Source organism: Scophthalmus maximus, chromosome 7, assembly GCF_022379125.1.
Source record: "Scophthalmus maximus strain ysfricsl-2021 chromosome 7, ASM2237912v1, whole genome shotgun sequence".
Taxonomy (NCBI): domain Eukaryota; kingdom Metazoa; phylum Chordata; class Actinopteri; order Pleuronectiformes; family Scophthalmidae; genus Scophthalmus; species Scophthalmus maximus.
In genome coordinates this window covers 12,054,828-12,073,482 of record NC_061521.1, presented here as the reverse complement: position 1 = coordinate 12,073,482, position 18,655 = coordinate 12,054,828, and the positions used below count along the sequence as shown (strand labels likewise).

Genomic DNA, 18,655 nt, shown 5'->3' with positions numbered 1-18,655 from the left:
GAGTTTAACTGGAGCGCTCAGATCGCATGAGAATGTGAAAAAGCCAAGAGAAGCGTGCTGTCACCCACTACAGAATCCAGCTCTAGGAGCTGGAGATCATCAATAAGATTACAATGGAAGGAGAGATAAACCTGCTTCAGTGCAAAATTGTACGTGTCAGTATAAATACGTGAGATACAACGATCATGTCCTCTGTTATGTCCCTTGAATGGCAATAATAGTAAAATAAATATATTAAACTTACATCTTCAAAACAGCATTAGAAAATGGTAACAGTACTATTACAATGCACTTTATCTGTTTGCAAAACTCGCAAAAACACCAATAATATATTCATCCCTCTGTCCATTCCATGACCTCCATGGTTTGTCTGTGGTAAGTTGTGCATTTGCCTATTCAAATTTCATATTCGAGGCACTAGTAAGTATTTACAACAGTATGAGTGTTATTTGGCATCCACTCAAAATAAAGGATAGGCCCATATTAATGAAGAACCACGTCAGCTGGTGCATCAGTTTGGCTCACTGATACGTTTTGAATAGTTGTTTTCGGAGAGCAATAGAGCTATTTGGGTCAGTGTATCAAGACATATCAGGCTTTAGCTACAGAGACCACATTTCTAATTTCTTCTCTTTCTTTAATCACTGATGATAAATCACGTGGAACACACCAATTATTTCCCTTATGAGGCCCTCTTGCTAAAGCAGAGCTCTGTGGTCACAGGACTGATAAAATCAGATTCTTAAACAGCCAACTGGAGCACTATGGGTAAAGGGACATTCCCCCTGCCTCTGCACGCCCTGTGTGTCTAAAATGTGAGTAGATGAGATAAATAAACACTCGCAGGGAGGAAGAAGAGCAGCCCACTATGCCCTGAACAGCTCTCATTAAACCTAATGGGTCACGCTGCTCCAGCCAGGCTCCACTGACACCCTTAATAGAAGCCTGCATGGTTAAAGGACCATGAAGACCATTAGGGCACTTCAAAGTTCACTCCACTACATTAGGGCCCTGCAGAAATGGCAAAGAGGGGACAGATCCAATTCCTGGCTCACTACTTTATTTTTCCATTGGTCGGCCTGTCAATCAGCCCGTTCCATAAACAAGTGGATGCTTGAGCTGCTCATTAAGCGCCATGGTTAGCAAAGCCAAGGCCGTAAATCAGCGCTTATATCAGCTTTCAGCTAAAAAAAAAATTCTTATAGGTAACATTTTAGAGCTGACACTTAAGCGCACACTGTTAAATGATCCCATTGGTTTGAAAATAAAATTGTTGCTTGCACAGTAAATCAAATTCCTCCACCCACCTCTGGACCGGTGAAAGGACTCGCATGAATTGCAGAAGACTGGAGCCAGAGGAAAATGACAAGCCTCTCCTAACACCCGCAGACATGTAAATTCACACAGGCCACGTGTGCTACTATGAAACTAAGGTCTACCTGATTCAAATGACTACAAGTGACATCTTGTTGTAAATCAAAAGAGGCAGCGGAAGCTTGATATATTGATGCTTTCCTGAGGGACGTAAAAGGCGAAGCAGTCTCCTGCTGTGACCATAAGTCAGCACAATAGCTCCTCAGCACGTCTTTGTGGAGAGGAGCAGGCGGCCGAAGAGGAAGGAACACAACATACATCTCTTTGTCCAGTAAAACGTTCCTCATTACAAGGCTAGAATGCCAGTAAACAGTTCACATTTAGCTAAGCTTTTGTCACACATACGAAACTAATCCCAAACAGCATGAATATACCACTGATATAAAAGTGGTGACATCTGTTTTTCGATTTTTTCATCAAAGTGCAGAAATAAAACAGCATGAACAAGAGACAAGATGGTTCCGAGCTACGATAAAAATGTTATTGAAGCAATACTTGCGGGGACATTGTACGCACATTTCAGAGGAAAAATGGAGTACATCTAAACTAGCATGTCACTGCGTCTATGCTTCGCAGGGTCTGTCAGGTCATTGTGTCTGTAATAGGAAGTAAGTGTAGGAGGAGGACTTGACTCAGGGGTAAGATCAGAATGGAGCTTTACTGAGAGAGGAACATGGATACCTCACTTCCCTGAGTGCCTTTTAATGGGGTCTCTGGCTCTGGGACATCCTTCCCTATCAACGTATCTACAACTTGCCTCTATCACTGAGATCACTTTCATCGCGTTTAATGTAAAACTGTCGTGCAGGTCGGCAATGCTGCAAATTTGCAAATGCCAAAATCACGCCTGATGTCTTCTTAATAGATGGGTTTACCTGCAAATAAGAATCAGTGTGGGACAATTGTCAAAGTTTGCAGAATAAGTGGTCGGTTCCTTCTTCACTTAATTTTAAGGTGCACTTAAGGACCTACTGTTTGAAACCAAGGTTTCGAAAACCTCTGGGCCATGGACCATTGCACCATCCATAGAAAAAGTGCTGCGTATAGAAGCGCTGTATGAATGTGTGAATGTGACTTGTACTGTAAAGCACTTTGAGTGGTCGATAAGACAAGAAAAGCACTATATAAATACGGTACAATTACTTGACCAGACCAGGAAGAAAAAATGTGAAAGAATAATAATTATGTAATTTTGTAAACTATTATAAGGCTTTTATAAGAACTTGGCACTGTCTTTTCCTCATCAACCCCTATATAGAGTATACTGGTTCTGAAGTAAAGTACATAAGCAACGTAACCAGTCTGTCACCAACAGGTTTCACCATCCCCCAGTACGTGAAATTGTTGTGACGCCACTATCTGATTGTTGCAGAGGAGTCTTTTCTAAAGAAATAATTATTTAGTGACAAACCTCAATGAAATACATATCTGAGAGGGCAACCGCTTGCTTTGTTATTCTGTGGTCAGTCTACGGTCCCTCCTCTGTTTTCCCATCAGCTGACAGTGGGCAACAAACAGCTGACGGGCAGCCAGCTGCCTGACAGGCAACTCTGTGGCCTGTTACCGTGGAAACAGCCTCACAACGGCTCACATCATTCACTGACTCCCACTAATAAAACTTCAGTTTATTAGAGTGTGGAAATGTCTAGTGTGGCTTTCTGACAAGCTAACATAAACAGCGAAGGGAAAAGATTTAAAGTGGTACTGACACATGAGAGTAGGTTTGGGGCAGACGAAAAGTGGATGTTACAACTGGGTTAGTGGGTTAAATCAGCACTTGTGTATTGTTCCAGAGCAGCAGCGTAGTTAAAGTAACAAATATATTAAATGAATATTTTCAGAAGCTTTACACACAAGACCAGATTTATTTAGGTTTATTAAAGAAGCTTTCTTTTTGTATTTACTAGACGCACATGGTAGAACATAAATACTATGGCTGATAAAACATGCTTCAACTGTCAGTTGGCATGCTGTAGTGATGAAAAGTCTCACCCTGTTAAAGCCTCTAATTATTAACTTTGCCCATGTGCACCCTTTTAAAATTTAAGAGTCAACATACTGAGACCAGCAGCCTGTCCGCTGATTCCCTCCGAACGCTCTTCAAGTTTGTTATCAGCCTGTGTTTCTAACCTCTGCAACCTCTTCGCTCCGGAGTAGCAGTTTGTCTCTCCTCTCTGCAATATGCTTCCAATTATGAATCTTGTGAATATGGGGGCGGTGAAGCATCTTTCTGATTTATTGTGCACTCAAGTGCGGCCTTGTTCTGTGCATTTGCGCACCATGCCCTCCTGCTGCAGAGCTCAGAGGTCAGACATACACAACAGTTGACCTCTCACAGACTCATGTGCACAGGATCAGCCCAGTCCTGACTGACAGGCGGAGAAGACAGCGAAGGCCACAGGGTGAGGGAAATCTTGTGTGTGCAATGAGCAACTAAGCACATTAGTCTCCAGCAGTGAGAGAACTCTGCAACGCAGAAAATGTAAAGGAGATAACTAATGAGAAAAAATGAAGTGGCCTCATACAGTCACTATCATTTGGCTGACAGCTGGCTGCTAAACATTAGTCTTTTCCTTTCCTTTGTAACCATAGAGCACTTTGTGGTCTTTTCGCATGGAATGACTCGGGCCATCTATTTGTAGTCATCAGCTAAATCCAAGTCGTGCGGACTGAAAACACATGCTCCACGAGTGAGTCACAGAGCACAAGAGATCTCGCAAGACAGTGGGGATGCTCGGCCTGAGAAACAACCCATCCCTACGGACTCATTTCCTGGCCTTTCCAGCTCACTTCCTGTTTCACGCTGGGTTGTGGGCACCACACCACCTCACAAAGGCCCCCTGGTCGAGTCCAAGGCCACTGGTTCTATTGGGTCTCAGTAACTGTAGGACAATTCAATTGTTGGCTGTGGCATTATTTTGCCCTGTATATGAAAACTGTGTTGTTGAGTGTTTTTTCTAGATTCTCACATTTTCACGATGGGTTTTCTGCGGCCTCATCACGGCAGATGTGAATCGTCTGCCCCTGGTATGTTTTCTGTTGAACGTTCCTCAAGGGATTCTCCAGGCCCTTTAACTCCCCACCGGACCTAACACCTTTCACACTGGATAAACACAACACAAAGGAGAAAAATACGTTTTATGTTAGAAGGTGGGTTATTACATGCAGGAAAAGGGGACTCTCTAATTCCCCGGGGCGGCTCAGCACTCATAAATCATCAAGCAATGAACGTTTCCTCTCCAAACAGGGGGCTAAAACAAACTGAACACGGAGCCCCATCTGCCCCACCTCTCCCCCATCCCTCACTCTCTTCTTCCTTTTTCCTGGGTGGAATTTTTATGAGGAAAGAAGAGATGGAGTGGTGCAAGACTAAACTCGAGCTGAGGGGTAAATACTACAACTTCAATCCTTTGCAGTGACCCCAAACTACAGAAAAAAATCGGACATTATTTGAAGGCATTTTACACAAGTTTCTCCAACAGCGGCAGGACGAGGACTACAAACCTACCACTGTAACTGGTAACATACTGAGAACAAAGGAGTGTGCTTGAACGTATGTTGCTCCGTGTTTATTCTTCGATTAAGATTTGTTACTATAGAGAGGACCCAAAAGCTTTTTCAAGTGGCCACAGTTAAGACGATGTAATCAGAGATGCTCTGTTTTACCACAAACTGTCATATCTCAAATTCTAAGCAGAATAAATCATTGAGTTCTTAGTATTCTTCAGTAAAATGAAAGTGGTCTATAGGATATAACAAACTGAAAAAAAAAATTCTCACAGTATGTCAAGACTTTTGACAGATTTTGAAACTCAGCTGCTTCCAGTTTGATTTCATGGGCCCACGTTTGATTCAAGCTGCACCATCCCTGAGGCAGAAGCTATTACAGTATATGGTGGTCTGCTATGATGCCACCAGGAGGGTTGCTCTTCAAACTCGCGTTAATACCCCTTGGATGCGAAGTGACACGAGCGTGCTGGAGAGCGTACACCAGCGGGATCAGAAGCTGCTCAGGCTCGCCACCAGTAACACTTAGCAGCTGTTAAATACTCAGTGAGAATCTGACCTGCACCAACGCAGACACTTCAGATGTGTGTGTGTGTGTGTGTGTGTGTGTGTGGGGGGGGGGGGCTACTGACTGCTACTGGTGCTTACCTTCTGATCAGCAGGTCAAACACAAAATGTGCCTAAAATACCAGAGACACACTGCTTTAATTTGAGGGCCTGGCCTTATAGTCATGTCAAATTTGCTTCAGTCAACAGATCAGAGTTTGTAGGATAAAAATGTCAGTCCTCTCGAGAGTCGACGCATCGGCGTTAATGTTTACAGAGTTAATGAAAGGGCATCATGTAACATTTGTATACTGATGCTGTCGCGTTATATCAGTGTGGCAAGCAGCTACATTAATAACTCTGCAAATGTACTTGAAACGTAATGATGAATATATAAGTGTCAAAATCCTCATGTCTATGTCAAACATTGTCAAACACAAAGGTCCCTTGTTGTTAATGCTTAGATAAAAAAATTTATTTACAAGATCTTGGATGGTTGTGGAGGAGAAAGTAGGAGTGCTACTGCCCTCTTGTGGTGAAATAAATAATTGTTGGCTAGAAGTAAGTCAGTGAGAGGCACTGAAGTTATTTTTTCATTTCTGAGCAGGTCAAAAGGATATGTGATTTCGTGAGATGCTTTACTTGGATTTGTGTATTTATGATTCAGTTTGGTCATGACCCACTTAACACCACTGGTCACCGTTTTGTGACTATTCTTGATTGCCCATGGCGTATATGGCACAAGAAGCAAAACTGCACACGTCTCTTGTGATTTGAGGTGAATTCAATGAGCTCCAGTATATAAAAATGGCAAACTAAAAGTGGAAAGCTGGCTGCTTTTGGTTCACCCTGAACTTAACATGTACTCATGCATTTCCAGAGTCTAAAAGTGGTCTTAATTAGCCTGTGAGGAAAACTGTGATCATGTATTTCAATGACTTCATCTTCACCACGTTACTTTAGTGTCCGGTCAGTTAAAACATTAGCTATAAAAATATACTCCCTGACAAAATAATATATGAAGAAGCAATAAATGTTAGTTCGCCTAACAGGAGATTAAACTACAATAAAGATTGTCTGTGTTTATGAACTAAATCATCGAAGAAATTTTAAATTGCCTTCTGAACAGCACTTTAAATAATGAATGACAATGAGCCACCAGCCACCTCATATATATATATATAATATAATATAATATATATATTTACACGGACATCTAATAAAAAAATAATTCAATACTGTAATGTTCATATGCTTGCAGAATAAATCATTTTAACATGCTAATTCAAAAACAACTTTATTGTGGATTGTATGTAGGAAGGAACGAGAGTGATGCCCTTTTCTTGAACCAAATAACTGACACGCTAGATGACATCCATGATTTTATACAGTAAACAGATGTTTTGCTCTCAGACTGGTCTAATGTGAGTTGTACAGTTCCACAAACATATAAATTATCCAATTCCTTAAATCCTCAAACATTACCCACCTCAAGCGGTCAAGCTATTTCAGAAATAATAGCTGTTTACATTCTAACAATCCATCACCTACTGCCAAAAACATATCTCAACATGTGGTTTTCTAACAATGTTGTGGACAAACCAATGAGGAGAGAAAGTTATTGGCTCAGCCCGAAGCTGTAACTCGCTGCCCTGCGTTCTGTTTGAAACGAGTCCCAATTTAGCCAGAGCACAGAGCACAGAGCAAATGAGCCAAAAACTACACCGCTTTTTTAGCAAATGTTGAACTGTTGGAAGATTTATTATTTATAATATCTGAGCCAGACTCAAGGTGTGCCACTGAGAAAGCAGTCCCAGGGGGCGCTGATTTAAATTAAAGATGTTAAGAACTCAAACAGGGAGATGAGTGGAAACAAGCTCCGACTGAACAGTGTGAGGGACGTGTAGAGAAGGATGGCAAATATCTCTGCCTGTGAGCAGCCGGGGCAAATGATGGGAATGACCAGAGGAGAGTGAATGACTAACACCTTTTTTGCTTGACCTGGTAAACTAAGTCCATTCCCAGTTTAGTTGGCTGGCCCACTCGTACACTGCTCTCTCAGAGCGTTAATGTTACAGTCCAGCTACTTTGCCCAGCCAAAACCTCTGCATCTCACAAGTAAGAAGAAAACTAGGGAGCCTCCAGAAGGGTACAGCAGTAAACCAATGCTGAATTCTAAGAGCATGCAACAGTTAGCCAACACAAGATCTCAAAGAATTGATGCCCTACTAATGTCCTCAGTGCCTCGTGTGGAAGTGCTGTGGTCCGTACGACAATAGCCCCTTTAATACTGTTCAAGGTGGGAATGTGGCACCTCCATTCTGCCTCGGGGCTCTGTTTAAAATGCACGAAACGGTCGTTGTTGTTCTGGCAATGAGCCGGCAGCAGAGGTACAGTCGCAGGGCTGGATTCACGTCCGTGTAAAAGTGAGAGCCGGCCTGTGTTGTGTCATGCCTTTGATTCCGGGACGCTGAATAGCACAAACTGGCGCAGCATTATGTGGGTTCATTTAAGTAATTTATGTAAGTCTGCTAACAGCAATATAGCAGGATCTCTCTCTGACTGTACCATTATCAATCTATCTGTCCGATATGTTTGTGAATAATCAAGTTTCAGTGGCTCAATGGGTCAAATTACTGACCCTGGGCCCAGTAGGCCTGCCAAGTACAGTAGTCCTTCCATTATTATCATTTTTCATATGAAACAAAATGAGCAGCGTGAAAGCGGTTCAATGTAACGCCACAAACCCCTTCAGCTCTATGGAGGTCTGTAGCCTCTTGGGATTTATGATTTTGGTCACAGACAGGCTAATTGCTGGATGGATGAGTCGGCTCTCCTCAGACCGCAGACGGCCTCCACAGCAAACACACTCACACTGACCTACGGTTCGTATCGCTGGCTCAAAGTGCAGCAGCGGATCTTTCCTACGGGTATTTTTGCAACTTCACACAAGGGACCTAGTGCCAGGGGGAAGCTACACCATCGTTCTCGAGAGTTGGCCTTCTCCCACAAACTTTTGTAAAGTTTTAGCAGACTCACTCAGTCAGTCAAACACGTGGAGTGTCTTTTAGTGTTAACAACTCTTAAGTATTGCAAGTGCTTTTAACATCTTTAGCTTCTTTGTGATAATGTCATGGTACAACCACGGAGAGGGTTGGTATTGACTGTAGCAGCACATAGTACATTAAATTAGGCAAACACTCTCGACTTCCTACTTCTTTCCTACTACTTCTTTTTAGGAGGAACGAAGAACAAACTTTCGATTCGGTGACCGATCGACTCACCGGAAGTAGACTGTGGCTGCGGGCCTGCTGCCACTGGCGTACGCGGCGATCTCTCCTCTTCCGGTATCCGGTGTGTTGCCATTTTTAAAATCCCCTTTGCTTCGGTAAACAACACAACAAGCTACGCGCTGGTTAATGACTGTGCGTTGATGAAGATGTGGATCCTGCAACCACTCAGTCTTTCTGTGGCGTTTTCTTTGTTACTAGCAGTGATTTCCTCCCCAACGGCCATTATTATTAGCTGTATTTTGGCTGCGAACCACCATGCCGACCCCACTTTTTTTTTTAGCCAAACCATACTTGGTCCCTCACCCACTATAGCTTCAGTTAGATATAAAAACCCCACCCCCCATTGGCGGGCGAACACCTGACCCTTCCCTGCCTCTGATTGGGTTTGGGTTTAAGTGAGTCGACTGATGATTGGTTAGGGAAGGAACAGAATATCAGAGGTGGCCAATCAGAGGCCAGGTAGGGGCGGGTCTTTGTCCACCTCGGGCGGGGGGAAAGTGTTGGAGAGAAGATGATAAAATGGACAAGATAGAAGAGAGGGACTTGCATTTCATTTTTTCTAAATTTTTCACTACTTCCAAGCTGTTAAATTCTTCCTTTCCTCTTCATGACACAAATCCACCAACAGAAATGAACAAAGTTGTCTTTTGATTCATACTTTAGTCTTAATTTACACAGTTAGTGCAACATTATAGATGGATCTAGACAGGTTATACAACAACAATCGGAGACGTTTATCTGAAGACTTACGTGTTGTAGCTAAGCCATTCTAGTTCTGGTGCGTCTCTTATGAAACCACTCATTGTTAAAACAAATTCAGGTCATTTTATGCCTCATAAAATGTTTCTGCGTCATTATGATCTGGCTCAATCTAGCCCCCTTAGCTTGAAGTCTGACATAGCTTAACCTGGTTGGGAAGAATGAGTGTACACTATTATTAACATATATTTGGAATAATGATAAAGGATCAAGTCTTCCAACCTGAACTGGTGCAATTAAAGGATCAGCAGATAAAATGACCACAAAGAGAAAGGGTTAAAACAGGCACAATAAGTGTATGTTATCAAAATCATAATTTCCGATTATTTTTTTCTCAGTATTGAATTTATGTTCACACAAATTTAATTTTAATTAGTGTTCATTCTATGTGCGGTTTAATGTTACTGTTAAGAGTCCTTGTTTCAGTCACTTTCATTGATTTCTGTTTTCCCATAGCTGCTGCAATGGTTGAAATTCCATTAGCAGTTTTTTAACTACCTACTTATCTACTTCCTTGCCTTTTGTTTTTCTTACTGTATGTTGTTCACACTTATAATGGATTTTCTTGCCGAGAAAAAAACCTAAATCAATACACTGATTAATTCAAGGTGAAATCACTCTCATCAGCACAATAACACCAAGAGCCCTAATGTGGATCCTAACTGCATTTTATTATTTGGCTCATCAATAAATGAAGCCATCCTTCATGTAATAATTCTAATGTGAAAAAGGTGTAGCAGAGAAGAATGATTTGATAGTGAAAGAGACAAATCCCCCTTGCAATAAATGTGTAATTGTGACAAATATATTGTTTTTACATTTTAATGAGAACATTGATTTTGTCATGAAGCCTTATGACGAAAAAAATATGTTTAACACTTTTAGAATATAAATCTATGATTTTGTATTTGTTGTAAAACTTTACATACCCAATAAAAATGAAATGATATGAAAATGTGCAACCAGTGTAAGAAAAACACATGGACGGTCATTTAAAATGCCATTTATGTCACTGACTTTTCAAGAATCTAATACAAATGCATACACTTAATGTACATTTCACCGCCTAAAACCACATAGGCTATAGCCTCTACTGCAATAAACATCACCATACGATTAGAAAAAGTATCAGAAGTCGGCTTTCAAGCTTGGGAGGGGTCATGAGGAACCACAAACGCACATGCTCACAAACTAGTTCAAACACATTCAAAGAGAGCATTCAGTATCTACACACACACACACACACACACACACACACACACACACACACACACACACACACACACACACACACACACACACACACACACACACACACACACACACACACACACACACACACACACACACACACACACACACACACACACACACACACACACACACACAGAGAGCTTATATAATACAGCATTAAAGAGTGGCTGCAAAAAAAGGCATGTGGAAGGGGAGCGTTTTACAGTATACAGTATGTAAGGAAAAGGGGTAACAGCCAAGTGTACATAAAACACATTTTCTTATAATTAAGCCAACTTTACTTAATATAAATATTCTTCATCCAAAAGTCAGTGCAGTGCCTTCTGCTCAGGCTTCACCTAGTCCTCATGCCCAGTCAACTTTACACCTAGTCTGTGCTAGACCTGGTCCACAAATTACTGTTTCCACTTTACACAAAAATCTTTTTACATCAGTTTTGTCTCTGATCTCCCCCTTTCTCTACGGTTTGTGAGGTTTTTTTTTGGTTTTTTTTTGCCATCCAGTACCTCAAAAGTCCAGCTGTGAAGTACAAGAGTGTGTTTTTCTACCTATTAGCCAATAGAAAAAAAATCAACAAATTTACAAGTGTCCATTGTATTATTTTCTCCTGAAATCCCTTTTTTAAAAATAAGTTCACAGACGGAGCAGCTCTACTGGATTCCCCTGAAGAGACACATTGCGAAGACCATGGCAAAGAGCTGAGGAAAAGAAGAAAAATAAAATTACTAGCAGACCCTAACCCCACAGATAAAAAACACAGATTTGGCAAATGTGATACAAAAACTGGAGCAGGGTACGACTCGCACTCTCAACTGACTACAAACATTTCTAAATACAGAGTTTGCTTATTTAAAACTTTGAACACGTGGATAACTTATCATTGCTTTGAAGTTGCATCAGTGACTACATTTAAAAAAAATTGAGAGATGTTTTCTCACTCAAACTATTTACAAAATAAATAAATGTAAATTAGACCACAATATGCTGCATTCTGTTACATCTATAATACATGATGTTAATTGGTCCATACAACACTGAATGCCCTATTTAATCCCTGGATGTTCTGTTTGAAATAGTTGTGCCAGGAAATATGGGCATGGCAGAACAAAAGTAGAGATAAGGTGTGATATGGATGACATATATGTATTGTTTGGAATTACTGTTATTATTCGACAATATTCTGATAAAGCCTAGTGCAGCATATTGCAGCGTTTGTAATTGATTTCTGTAACATGTCCTGTAAATTAGCAGAGTCCACTCAGTAAAGTGGTTCCATGCTTGCACGGTTATTAAAGAAAACATAAGCAAATTTAAGACAGTGACACATTAGGTAACATGATGTTTTGTACGTTATCATGAATGACAAACTTTTATTGTTAGGAAATAATCAGTATTCTGGCGCAGGAGTTGATCCTGAGTTTGTGCATTAAGTGTTTTCATGAGTGCATTATGGACGTGAGGTCAACAGAAACTGTGACAAGAATCCCAGTCAAGTCTATGTTCCTGTAACACCAAGGCTCACCACTAGATGGAGAGCTTGCCACACAAAGAGCCTTCAACTAACACTACACATACTCTGATATCAAATATCTTCAGCTTAATGCTGAATTTTTGAAAAGGAACATCCACAATACTGGAAAGGCAAAGATAAAGCAGAATGTGCAATGATTTGACTATAATGAAAAACCTTTGTACCTCGATGGTCAGAACCACAATGGCGAGCGCTCCGGCCACGTAGATGTAAAGTTCAAAGTAGTCAACTACCGCAGAGTAACAGCCCTGTGGACACACAGAAAACACGGTGCTCATTAGAGAATCAATAGGCTTTAAACATGCAGAATTACAGAGACAATTAAAGTAACATCACAGCTTTAATTGAGTGAGGCTCTGAACAAAGGGCCTGCTGAATGAGTGGGAAGCTGTGCCTCTAGCCTCACTGCCTTTTAATGAGGGTTCTTTGTGTGAATGAACAGACAAGAGAAGAGACACACTGTGGATATCTTGCATTGTTCTAGTGGCTTGAAAAACAACAGGTGGAGAGTGCACCATCTCACTGGCTTTCACTCTAATTACATTTCACTCCAAGACTTTCACTCATGGAAGCAGGGATGTGGGTGTGTAATTGTGACACCTCATTTCGCACATTCATATACCCATTATCCTGTATTTTTGCGCACATGTATGCCCCACAAAAATCCAATTTACCTATGGATACACACATATACACACTAACACCCACATGATGCATACATACACTTACTTACTCCACACTACACCACATAGTAAGATGGTCTCCTATGACAACCAAAACATGAGGAAACACGAATCAGCCATTGAGGAGTCAGCAAGACCCTGGATGTCAACCCTCAACTTTTTCCTGCTCTAATTAAGCCTGGAGGTGGTTTGGAAGGAGGGATAAAGATGGAGAGAGAGAGAGAGAGAGAGAGAGGGAGGGAGGGAGAGAGAGAGAGAGGTTGACACAGTAGATATCAGAAGTTACCTTGTTATTGCGCAACATCATGTTGCCTGATAAGCAATGCTCCTGGCTGATGTAGGCCAACCCCCCGGTCTGACTGGCACGCTGGCAGCAGGCTTCTGGCACCATATGATTATGGTTGATCAGCTTGAACAGGCTGTCCTTAAAATCCTCTGGGCTGTTCACCCCACAGCAGTCAAACTGAAGGGAGGAAGAGAATAGGAGAGGACACCCTTAATGCTGTTCACCCCACAGCAGTCAAACTGAAGGGAGGAAGAGAATAGGAGAGGACACCCTTAATGCTGTTCACCCCCACAGCAGTCAAACTGAAGGGAGGAGAGAAAAGACCAGGAGAATACACCCTTATTGCAGAGTTGCATGGTGCTGCAGTGATTAAGACTGATGCCTTGAATCGAAAATGTCTGGCCGACTGGGTCCTGTGTATGTTCTCCCCCTGCCTGCGTGGGTTGTCTCTGGTTTCCTCCCACAGTCCAAAAGCCATGCATCTTAGGCTACATCCATACTACAACATTACGATCAGCTCCGTATCAGAGGTTATCTCTGTCCAACAACACTGTCCAGATTACGTGACCATTCACGTACTGCACGTACCCCCAAAATGGGGTCAGCAGTGTTTCCGAATTCTTTGTTTTAGGTGCTCGAAATCTCTGAAGTGGTGTGGATGGCAGAAGTAACTGTAGCAGCAATGATGCGTTTTAAAACTAAATGTAGCCTTAGATTGATTTGAGACTCTAAATTAAGAGTGAATGTGAGCATGAACTGTTTATTGTCTCTATAGGTCAGCCAGTGATAGACCTGTGTCAGCTGGAATAGGGCCTTGCCTCCCCCACGACCCTCAAAGGATAGGCGGTCTACCAAATGGATGGACCCTTATTGCTGAGTGCCTTTTTGTGCAGTGGCGTGTGTTCCACTGTGTGCGCAACAATCCAGCATGACGATTGACCTAAATGTCTTGGATTTTATCTATAAAATATATATCCCCTTGGCGCCAGGCGGCAAAAGCTACAGTGTGTGAGCTCTTTGCCATGTGCAGTGTGGCCTTACTGTAGTCATGATGGCATTCCATGTGGAGGTGAAGACGTCAGTGTTGTTGTAGCCCTGATAATGTCTCTTCAGCTCCTTGGTAAAGTACTCTCTGGTTAGCTAAAGTAACAGACAGAAAGAGGTTAGTATCACCATAAAAATAATTTCTGTTTCTTTTATAAATCAGAGAACATCACTGGACACAAGGACTGTAGTTTTAATGGGGAACTGCTGCATATGTAAAAACAGTTCTATAAAGCCTTTTTGTCAGCGGCCAAGCTGGATAATGTAAATGTCAGGTTTTGGGAGGGACTAATAAAAGATGACATTTCTGGTTCTGCTGCATGGATCTTTAAAAAAAACCGTCCAATCATGAGTTTGACAAAGTCATCACAATGCAATGCAAAATCTTTGGAGTAGTAGTTGACGCAGATATAGTAGTATAGTCATACAGTAATCATTCACAAGATCATGAAGAGCCAGAATCTAGTATTCTGACACTCTGTGCTACAGATACATTTTAGTATTACATTTTGACACCCAGCCCAACTGACTACTGGTGATCAAAGGTGGAATGAGAATTGAGGCAGCTTACATGTTCCCGGAATATGAAGGCCAGGATTGCAGCAGCCAGCTCTGCTAAGAAGATGAGGAGGATGAGCATGAAGAACTGCAATAGAACAAAAAAAAGGCAAGGAAAGAGAGAAAGAGTAAGACAAGGTGGATGAGTATAAGAAAAACTGCATGTCAGTCACTAAAAGTCACATTCTGGCTGTGCCTGCTTCACTCAGCATTAACTATGCATGAGGTCTGAGGCACGGAGGCAAATAGAGATGGGCATTTAGCTCTTTAGGCTTTCTGTTTCAAGTACGTCAGTCCAAAAACTGACAGACGGAATAATCAACACACAGGCACATAAACAAGATCAGTCACAGAACAACATTTTGAATTTGTCGGCGAACTCACAAAGAGAAGCAGACACTTGTTTTCACGGATAGCTCCACAGCAGCCCAGGAAGCCCAGAAGAAAGAGCATGCCTCCCATGCCCAGGATGATGTAGACGCCGGTGAACAACAGTGGATTGGCTGCTACAATTTCCCTGAACCCTGTGGGATCCACCAGTACCCACACTCCCACTCCCAGGAGGAAAGAGCCCCCTAACTGATGAAGAAAAAAGGGAATGAAGACACTAGTTTGGCAAAACAGAAGTTGGCGGCATTTTAAAAATTAATTAGAACTCAAAGGATCGCACAGTGTCCCCAGTGGCAGATGAAACATTCAACAATATGTCATGAAATGGAAAATAGATCTGCCCTTTTTTTTTAAAGGACAAGATGCTCGTGATGCAAATCTGAGAGTGAGGTGTGAGTTGAGGTAGAGATAAAAAAAGGCTGTGTATCTACAGAGTCACAATGGGGTGGGAGTGTTGGGTCGAGATATCTACGCTACTTTGACTAACCCCCCAACTGGCTGAAGAAATGTACAGCACTGCAGTCTCAATCCTCTCCCATCCTTCCTTTCAGGAAAAAATTCTGCTGCCACTGTGGGTTGACTTATATAATTAAGAAAAGAAGATATTGAGGAAGGGGGTAGAGATTGCTAACACAGTCCCCCTCTTCCTGTCACAGGGACAGACCTGGGCTTTGCAAATGAACACCACATCAGCTCAGGGGCAGGGGCCGTGGTATGAGGAGATGAGGTAGCCATTTTGAAAGCTCATTGGGTTTGAAAAATGCTGTTCTGTTGCATTAGTGCGAAATGGCCAATAAAAATACAAAAAAGGACGGCAGTGTAAAACAGTGGTTGTTATTGAGTGATGCTAACGGCCAGGTTCATTCTTTGCTCTGCTGGTTGCATTATTACCTCAGCCTTGAACTACCGCGTCTGAGTCGAGTCTCTAAATGGTTTGGTTGCGCTTAATAAAGCAGGAAAAGAGACAACCCTTCTCACTCTGACCCTCCCCCGCTTTTACAGGCTCAGACTAACAGGATTACCCTTGATTGTCTGATCAGGACTGATAAAGTCAGGTGCCAGTCACAAACTCCACATGGCACAGTGGGCCTCAGATGTGTGTCAGCACACCAAAATCTAATCAAAAGAGAATTTGATAGAATCAAGATTGCCTCCGTCTAATGAAATGCAAATGTGGCTCCATTAGTCAGTCACGCAGGGGGCAGCCAGAAGCCCATTTTAAATCATTAGATTGACACCAACTTCAGAGATGGCTGAATTAAGTGACTTTGACGGAGAGATGAAAAATACTTACAAAGATCAGGAAATTGAAGACAAACATGAGGTACTTGATGCAGCTGAGACAGTCCCCCTCCATGGTTGTCCCACGTGCTGAAGCCTCTCCCTGCCCCTGGGAGAAAACAACATAAAAACGTGCCACTTAATGAATCCGGCAAAAATGCTCACAGCCTTCCCTTTCTCCTGCACTGGAAAGGCATTAGGACGAAACTGCCGAGAAAATAATACTGCTCACATTTTAATGAGTTCTGCCAGTCAAACACAGAATACACACACTTGCCCGTCAGTTCATTTTGTCCAATTTTAACAGAAAATCCTGGCATTATCCCCTCAGATGCACTTTAACTACAACTTCGGTTAACACAGTGTCAACCCTACCTGTCACAATTCATCCCTCCACATACTGTGACAACTTATGTAATATTAAAATGCGCAGTCAAAGTCTGATTTCCCATCATCACTTGTGGACAAATCCCCGGGTCACTGTCTATCTAAGAGCATTTTAAGGATATGAGTTGTCAGGAGGGCTCCATGCACATTACCTCACAACATATGGCCTTTACTATAGAGTTTCTTCTTTTTCTTCTTAATGTAATGAGAGGCAGGGGCCCTCTGCTCCTATCAGGCAGCCCTCTATTTGACACAAACACACTTTCCCTGATGAAGGCCCGCCCTGGAAGCACTCCTGGTTAATGAAGAATGCCTCTCTTGCATAAGGAGACAACACGGGTGTCTCTGTATCCATGACCCCATACACCTTTATATATCTGATGCACTACAAAGGCTTCTTTGAAGCATGTGTTTAACCTACCAAGCTGCAAATGAGAAAAGATTTCCCCACTAGGAGTGTGGGAATTGTCTAAGGAGTCATCTCCACACATTGTGCAAAACCCGGATTGGAAACAATCTGTGGGACAGCTATAATTGCAGTCTCGGTGAAAGAAGAAAATTAATTATTTGGCAGAAATGAACCGGCAATTTTTGCTTTATGATGTGATTATTAATTTGCTCTCCCATAGTGATAGCCAGGATTGAGAATGGGTAACAAGCAGATAAAGTGATTTTTCAGAGGAATTATAAATAGATTTACACGACTAGGCAACTACACACCGCCACCTCCAAACTGAAAAAGAAAAGTTAAAATGCCTTCCTCTCAATTCTTTTGTCTGTACTTTGCTGCACGTGCGTCAGATGTAATCTTAAAATCTTTAGGCAGTCTTTCCGCTGTCTGATGTGCTGTCAGAGGTCTCCTCTGGCTGATCTCTCTGCTTCTCTGAGGCAGCGGTGAAACCCGGGTTATGATCGGCGCCAGCTTTGATTCCTGTCTGTCTCCGCTGTCGCTCAAATGGGTTTCAGCCTTGATCCTTTCACCCCAACTGTTCACAGTCGACTCACATCTCCAGGTGAAATAAACCATAAACTCACCAAACCACTGTCTTAAATAAGCGCTGTTCAACTGGGCATTGCATATTTTACACAGAAATATAGGCAGTGTGTGCATGTAAGAAAACAATAACCCATATCTTTGCCTAGTCTGTTCTGCCTTTACAGCGGCATGCTTGCTCTGCTTTGTTTTTTATTCTGCTCTCATTTTCGATGTTGTTTTCGTTTTTCCCACCTCACTGTAGGCTTGTGTAAGTTGCCGTGACAATAAAATTCAAACGATACTAAAGATGTGAAGGCAGTCTTTGTCTGCTGTGGAGGCGAGTTAAAGCAGAATGAGAACATTTCCTCTCCTCCACCAGCCTGAGGGCTTATTATTTTTTTCCTCTCCTCTTTTCCTCCCCAGACCCGGTGAAATTGATTTAGAGCTATGGTTAAACACCACCTCTAAATCATAATGATATGCTTGGGTATTGATCACCATCCGAGTGGCACTCTGAGAGCAACCGAAAGCCTCATTGCCCAGGAAGGGTTTTAATTAACCCCTCCCTTTCCTAAGCCCTACAGGCCTAATGAGGGCACAGGAGGTCTTAATTGAGATTTGCATACATTACATTCTCACAGAGAAGCATCAGAAAAGGTCCTTTCTCATCAATCCTGCTCTCCACTGTCAGCCCTGAGCCCCTATGAAGAGTGCAAACTGTATTTATTGGAGCAGAGGATAGAGAGGTGGAGGAGGAGGGGGAGGAAGGAGTGGGCTGGCCTCCGC

General features: G+C 42.3%; 2 protein-coding genes across 5 annotated transcripts in view; both read right to left on the bottom strand.

Annotated features, from left to right (window-relative positions):
- The window catches only part of caprin1b (cell cycle associated protein 1b), a 64,113-nt gene extending 59,636 nt beyond the window's left edge, over nucleotides 1-4,477 (bottom strand). For both annotated transcript variants that reach the window (XM_047333596.1, XM_047333597.1), the window contains exon 1: nucleotides 4,344-4,477. The gene's annotated coding sequence lies outside the window, so the exon portion shown is untranslated. The remainder of the gene's footprint in view (nucleotides 1-4,343) is intronic.
- A 5,989-nt stretch (nucleotides 4,478-10,466) lies between these two features.
- Nucleotides 10,467-18,655, bottom strand: part of LOC118315680 (tetraspanin-18) — a 31,924-nt gene continuing 23,735 nt past the window's right edge. For all 3 annotated transcript variants that reach the window (XM_035643147.2, XM_035643148.2, XM_035643146.2), the window contains 7 exons: nucleotides 16,520-16,615; nucleotides 15,220-15,414; nucleotides 14,849-14,923; nucleotides 14,275-14,373; nucleotides 13,234-13,410; nucleotides 12,429-12,512; nucleotides 10,467-11,431 (listed from right to left, as the gene is read on the bottom strand). In XM_035643147.2, coding sequence (XP_035499040.1) covers nucleotides 11,384-11,431; nucleotides 12,429-12,512; nucleotides 13,234-13,410; nucleotides 14,275-14,373; nucleotides 14,849-14,923; nucleotides 15,220-15,414; nucleotides 16,520-16,615 — 774 coding nt within the window. In that variant the 3' untranslated portion in view covers nucleotides 10,467-11,383. The remainder of the gene's footprint in view (nucleotides 11,432-12,428; nucleotides 12,513-13,233; nucleotides 13,411-14,274; nucleotides 14,374-14,848; nucleotides 14,924-15,219; nucleotides 15,415-16,519; nucleotides 16,616-18,655) is intronic.